This window comes from Arachis hypogaea, chromosome 8 (genome assembly GCF_003086295.3).
Source record: "Arachis hypogaea cultivar Tifrunner chromosome 8, arahy.Tifrunner.gnm2.J5K5, whole genome shotgun sequence".
Classification (NCBI taxonomy): Eukaryota; Viridiplantae; Streptophyta; class Magnoliopsida; order Fabales; family Fabaceae; genus Arachis; species Arachis hypogaea.
The window spans coordinates 2,889,490-2,896,385 of record NC_092043.1 but is presented as its reverse complement, the minus strand read 5'-3'; the positions used below and the strand labels follow the sequence as shown (position 1 = coordinate 2,896,385).

At 36.8% G+C, this 6,896-nt stretch overlaps 1 protein-coding gene and 1 long non-coding RNA gene across 3 annotated transcripts; one reads left to right on the top strand and one right to left on the bottom strand.

Moving 5' to 3' along the window:
• Nucleotides 1-516: 516 nt before the first annotated feature.
• On the bottom strand, nucleotides 517-3,836 carry LOC112705672 (24-methylenesterol C-methyltransferase 2). 2 transcript variants are annotated; one of them, XM_025756568.2, is made up of 3 exons: nucleotides 3,681-3,836; nucleotides 1,574-3,387; nucleotides 517-797 (listed from the first exon to the last, which is right to left on the bottom strand). In XM_025756568.2, exon 2 carries the CDS (start codon nucleotides 2,682-2,684, stop codon nucleotides 1,590-1,592), a length of 1,095 nt encoding a protein of 364 aa, XP_025612353.1. In that variant the 5' UTR covers nucleotides 2,685-3,387; nucleotides 3,681-3,836; the 3' UTR covers nucleotides 517-797; nucleotides 1,574-1,589. The 2 variants fall into 2 exon arrangements, with proteins under 2 accessions (XP_025612353.1, XP_072056502.1); XM_072200401.1 differs by lacking the exon at nucleotides 517-797 and having other exon boundaries at nucleotides 1,352-3,387.
• LOC140174775 (uncharacterized) lies at nucleotides 3,617-6,454 on the top strand. Its single transcript, XR_011864439.1, has 2 exons — nucleotides 3,617-3,834; nucleotides 6,284-6,454. It is a non-coding gene; the product is annotated as an uncharacterized lncRNA (long non-coding RNA).
• Nucleotides 6,455-6,896: the final 442 nt, after the last annotated feature.

Here is a 6,896-nt window from a genome sequence, read left to right as displayed (position 1 = left end):
AAACCTGGGATTCATACGACCAAAAAATATATATGTAGTTCGTACTGTTTAGGTTATGAATTTCACAGCCAAAGATTCATATTTTTTTAAACCATATTTGTAATTTTGTTAATTGAAACATAATTTAATTACACAATTAATTAATAACAATTATATTATTGTATGAGTATTGCTTTCCTTTAGTTCATCAATTACCAACCAGCCTAAATTTTATCGTAATATAAAATATCAGTAACTATAGCTCTATAGCCCCACGAAGAAAGATACCGAGACTACTAGTTTTGTCAGGATCACCGATCATCAGCATTATTAGGTTGAAAAATGCAAACAAAAATTAAAACTAAGCCGTTTGATCCTGACTTGTCCTTTTTCCCTTAGATGTTCTATTAAACTTAAACAAGAACCAGAATACACGCGTAGGGACCGCTAACTAAAACCGTATAAAAGAGTTTTGGTTGGAATTGTGCTGGTGTTAATGATTGGGTATTTAAGCTATACATAAGTAATAAATACACATTCGAAACTAACCAGATTTCCAATTTGGTAAATTGATATAATTCAATGATCCCATTACGATTCTTTTCCCACTTTAGGATATATGAGTTGACTAATTAGCATGGTGTACCCAGTGCATAAACCATGGTGGGAAAGAACCAAAGAAGAAAGGGTGTTAAATGTGATACACTTTTACTTAACACACGCCTAGGTGGCGTCGTCACGGGAACACGATGAGAGCAAGGATTGGCAGATCCAAAGCAAGTGCTGGCCAGATGTCGTTAACATGTGTGGCACGTCAGCTTTTAACAAGGAAGAAAGAAAAAAAAACAACATAAAAATCGACGCACAACGTGACAAGAGTAAAAGCACACAAAAAAAAAAAAAAACAACAAAGCAGGGCCAGATTCAGATTCAGACCTCAGAAAAGCACAAGCAAGACCACGTTACGGGTACTATACTACGAGTCTAAAGTTATCACTAGTGGTTGCCACCTAAGCGCACGCTAGTGTAGATGTAGTCATCTAACATGTGCGGGTACAACTCTTATTTCATTTTCAGACTTTCACACATCTACACACTTTTTTAACCATCTAATAATCCCATCTAATCAAAATCAAAATCAAAATCAAAATCAAAATCAAAATCTTTAACAACTGGCACCCTAATTCTGAAGTATGCGAGTTTTCGGAATCATTCAATCGAATAATTGAAGTGACCCCCCTCTCTCCCCTTAAAATACGCCAGTTAAATCAGACAGTTCTCAACCTCCATCAAAGACCAACCACCAAACAATCAGAAGGAATTCTACTAAATTAAAGGAGACATTAACATGAATTAATTATAAGGCGACTGCTTGAACAAAAAGCTAAAATCAAAGATCTCAAAAACCAAACTACACCGAGTTCACATAAATAACAATAAGCTAAATCCAAATTGAAATTAAAATTATAAAAAAAAAAAGAAACGAAGAATAAATTTGGGGATGGTGGTGGCAGCTAGCGGAGGCACATTGAAACAGGTTACCAGGTTTTTCCTTTTTTTTTCTCTTTTTTTTTCTTTTTCTTTAACAGATTACCTGAAAATGATGATGACTAAGATGAGGTTGTAGAAGTAGGAGGGGATTTTGGTTTTCTGCAGAGGACCATGTGCATCGGTGAGAAAATCCCAGTGTCACCACCTCTGGTCAAATAGTCAGCGGTCTTGAATAGCATCTCGTGAACATCCACGGTACCCTTGGGAGCAATCCCCAGCGCCGCCAGAACAGTGACCACAATGTGGTTCCTCCAGTAAGCGATCCGACCCATCTTGAGCCGGCTCCACCACGGCTGAGCCGGCGGTTTAGCCAGATCCTGCTCCTTAACCACCTCAAACCCTACCTTCCTAGCCGTCTCAGCAATATCAGCGTAGCTCCTAAGCCCAGGCAAAGCGTCACCTCTCTCGATTCCCTGAATGATCTCCACGTGTTCAGGGTTTTCCCCTCTATACTTGTCCGTCGTAACCCACTCATAAGAAACGTAGAGTGCGCCAGGTTTCAAAACCCTAAAGATTTGAGCGTACACATCTTCGAGCTTGGGTGCGTGACAAGTGGCTTCTATGGAGTACGCGCCGTCAAAGCTGTTATCAGGGAACGGCATCTCCAAGAAATTGCCGCACACAACTTCGCAGAGTGAGTCCAGCCCGGCCTCCTTGTTATGGATCCTGGCCCGGTTCACCTGGTACTCGTTGATGGTGATGCCCACCACGTTGGCTCTCGAGTGGGCTGCGATGGCACGCATGGGCCCACCTACTCCGCACCCGACGTCCAGTATTCTGTGACCAGGCTTCGCCTCGATGAGATCGACGGCCATCTCCTCGTGGAGGCGCGTGGCGTCACGGTGGGACTTGCCGGGTATTGAAGGGGAGAAATGGAAGGACTGACCCCAACCCCACTCGTAGATGTCAGTTACGAGGTTGTAGAATGTGTCGACGAAGTCTGGAACCTTCTCGGCGGTTTCGATTTCCTTTGGGCGGCGGAAGAAGGACCAGTATTGCTTGTAGTTGTCTTGGACTTTCTCGGCGGATATGGAGCCGCCGGACAGATCGGTGGCGCGCTTGCCCTTCTGCTCGGCGGGGCCCAAAATGCACACGAACCAGTAGAGGCCGCCGGCGAGAAGTGCTCCGGTACAGAAGAGAGAGAGCGAATCCATTGGGAGAGGGAAGAGAAAGAAGAGGGGCAGAGAATTTCTCAGCCTACTTTACTTTGGAGGCGCTGGATGTGTTAACTAGTTAGTACTCCTCTCTAGTTAAGTGAAGCGAGACCCTTGGTCTTTCTCTCCCACATATTTATTATTATTATTTTTTTAATTTTATTATTCATTTCAACAAAATAGATACATCCTCAAAATAATAATCTCACGAAAAAAAAAAAAAACACTAATGACAAATTATGTTATAATATATAGAAGAGAAATTTTTCGAATGGGTAATTTTTTTATTAAACCAAATTGTTTTAGCATATCAGATATTTTCTGCGACGTTATTATATTTATTTATTACTTATTAATTTCAAGGGAAAAAAAATCTTGTGTGTCTTTTGTTTTTGTGTCCGTCCACGTGCTTGACGCGTGAATTCTGGTTTGTTTTGTTTAATCAGATGAACAACCCAACCCCCCATTGTTTAGGCGATGGTGAAGATCTAAGAAATAAATCTTCACATGAAGAAGACAAATCTAATGGTAATAAAAAGACATGTGGCTTGGTATGACATATAGCCAAGTTCCCTCGAATACACCATAAAACTTGTCTAATGTACCTGCTGCCGCATGTTAAACCTGTCGCCGGCCAAGTATCACCGAATGCCGCCTATCGTGTTGGAGATTGCCCCCTCCGGGCCACAACGGACATTGGACCCTGAATAATTTGGACGGCACTAGAGCTTGAGTTTAGCAGCTTAAAGGGAGTGTTTTGAGCCGCCAAAAAATAAGGAACAAGCAATTTCGAACCAATTTAAATTAGCTGAGTGATTAGTTCAATCTTTTGTTTAAATAAATGTTCGATGGTCCAATTCCACCATTTCAAAGCAGTAAGTATTTGTGTCTCAACAAATTCTTAACTAGAATTTAAATTTACGAACTTGCAGTGGAGGATGTACCACTTTGGGAGCACTAACGACAAACGTGCAGGCTAAGAAAGAGGGAACTTACAGCGCCGATGGAGTTATTGACGAGATGGCGCCAGGGTCACGGTGGTGGTTTGTGAGTCATTCTTGACTTCTTGTGATGAGAGAGGTAGAAATTAGGACCAAAGAAGATGACATGATCTTCTCTCATCATAAACACATGGCATACATCTTCAGAGGTAGAAAGGACAATTTTTCTTTCTTGATTATAACATCCACTAATTTTCTATTTTTCGTTAATTATCTTATTTAAATGAATAATTTAGTGTCACTATGAATACTTAATAATATATGAATTATAAGATATTATGGGCTAGACAAGAATGTATAATTCAAAAATTAAATTGTCACAAAAAATATTCAAAAATTAAATAAATATATTAAACTAAAGTTAACATTTTAACATAGAATCTGGAAGTCCTAAGATGGCCGCCTCAACCACATGTAGAGGTAATTAGATTTAAACTCACAAATTAATTACATTAATTATATTTGATAGGTGAATAACAAAAAGTTAACTTATAATCAGTTAATAAAAGAATTGAAAATCATGTATTTAAAATTCATATAAACTGGTCATTAGTTAATTTTTATTATTTTTAATTTATCCATTATTGATTGTTGATTAATAATTTAAGTTCACAAAATTTAAAATTAAAAAAATGCAATCACAAGGCTTTGACCTATCTTATTATTATTATTATTATTATTATTATTATTATTATTATTATTATTATTATTATTATTATCATTTTTAAAGTTATGAATTAGACTCAAACCCGCAAATTTTAAATAAATATGAAAAAACTATATTATTTAAGCTATAACTCGTTGATATTATTATTATTATTATTATTATTATTATTTCTAGAGTCTAAATTATTATTTATTTATTCTTTATTTTTTTTCATGGGTTAAGTCCATTAACCTTATCCAGATTCCAGGGCTCCATCTGGGTGGGTAGAGACGAGTATTTGTCCTATTTGATTTCCCTCCATCCTCCTTGCACTCCTGTACTACCCGCTTCACCCCTATCCGGAGTATTACTCTAACTCGCCCCACCCTTACTTGTTCTTCTAAAAAATAAATAACATTTTAATTTTTACATATTCTTATATAAATTAAGATAAAAATTAAAATTTATATTTAAATTAAAATACAAACATAAGATTTATACAATGTCAAATAACTTGAAATTAAAAAAGTTAATGATTGATCATTACAAATTTAACACTATAATAAAAAAAATTGCATCATTAAATATAAGAGAATCTTCAATCTTTATTTTTGATCACTTTCCACATCTTCATCATCACTAAAGGTTTGAAGGTCAAAATTTAAACTTGAAAATAAAAAAAGATAGCAATTAATTGTCACCAAATTAAGAAGTTCTATTTCTAAAATAAAAACAGAATACTGTACATCGAAAACTTATTGTAAGATTGATACATACTAGAGATGAGTCCCCAATGTGCAAAACGGGCAGCGTAGCATCCCCATGAACACTGCAGTTGCAGTTGCCGTTGCGCCTGATTCATCCTCCTCTCTATTCATTTCAAGCCTTTAAAAAATGAAATACTGTCTAAACCTTCAATTGAATCGTACCAATATAGAAATCAATTCAATTAGACACATTTTATGGATTCCCTACTTTGTAGACTAGTTTATTGACTTTACCGTTTCAATAATTTGGTGTAAATTTTGGCAAATGCTTCCTCTCATGCTTTTTCAATGGCTTTGAAATCTTTTTCAACCAATATTAACCCACCTTGTAAGAGTTCAAGACACTCCTTGTGGAACTTCTTCCTATAGTTTGCAGTGGCACATCAAATCAACAAATCAGATTATGTAAAGAATGATAATTCAACCCATTACATATCCTTAAATTAATTAATAGTATGTATCCTATGAAAGCAATTAACAATGTGTATTAACATAGAAGGTGCTTGAAAAACTCAACAAAAACACTCCTAACATTAGCCTTATTGTCACTTTTAACAGGAGTTGATCCTTCTGAATTTGAGACATTATTATCTGTTACTTGTAGAGTTTTTACAATCACACATATTAACATATTAAATTATCATATGTTATATATATGTCCCTATAATCACTAAACATGACAAAATAGTGAAAATCATACCTATCACAAGTATTACACACTGCACTCACCTATCAACTCAATTCATTTTTATTTTTTGAATATTGTCAAATTTAATCGTATGATTTTAGGCATGATTGCCTTAGGTTTGAGTTTGATATCATTTTATTTTTGGATATGGTTGACTATTTATTCATCGGTTATTATTAGAAGGTTAGTAAAATTACCGAAACAAATTTAAACTATTTTAATGGTAGCCAAATTAAATTGATAACAGTATGCACATAAGGATAATTAATTAAAAATCATCTTCACCATAAGACTAGTTTCAATGCAAAATCATGAAATGCCATATGTACACTTAATTCAATTGTGTTCACACGATAAACATGTAAGTATTTTTTTTTTTGAATAATAATTGATATATCAGATTTTTTTTGTTATAGGTTGTTGTTCATTATTTGCCAAATTTTCAGTTCAATTTTTTTTATAGTTATTTCAAACTGAGCTTCCTGTATTTTTTGCAGAGATGGTAGAGCATGCTTGTGGGATGGCAAATCTGCAAAGACAAAGGGGCTCAGAGACTTACCGACGGCCAGAAACAGAGAAAAAAAAGGCTCCGGTGACAGGCTCACATGCAATGGCGATGGTCAATCTCACAGGGACGACTACTAAGCGATGAATATGTGGAAGAACAAGAGAAGAAATTATATCTCACAATGATGGAAAGATAGAGAGCACGAGAGAGCAAGAGATAGTGGAACTTACGGAGCTGTGTGAGCTGAGCAGTGACATGAAGGAGCAACGGGACTAAGCGGTGACATCAAGGAGTTGTGGCGACGGCAACGGCGTAATGGCGGGGAGGAGATGAGAGGCTGAGCTAAGCTACAAGGAGCTTTGGTTCTATGAGGAAGAAGAAGAAGACGTAGGAGTTGGGGTCTAATGGTTGGTAGAGGCACTTAAAAACCCTAATCTCTAAAAACATGTATATATTATGTACTCCAGGGCGGGTACGGGCGAGTTTACCCTGACCTTGACCCCACCCCGCCCCGATCAAAACCCATCCGCCTCGAGTCAGGTTTAAACCCGCCCCAACCTGGTAGATGCGGCTCGGGTATCCGTGGGTTCGAGTATTCCTGC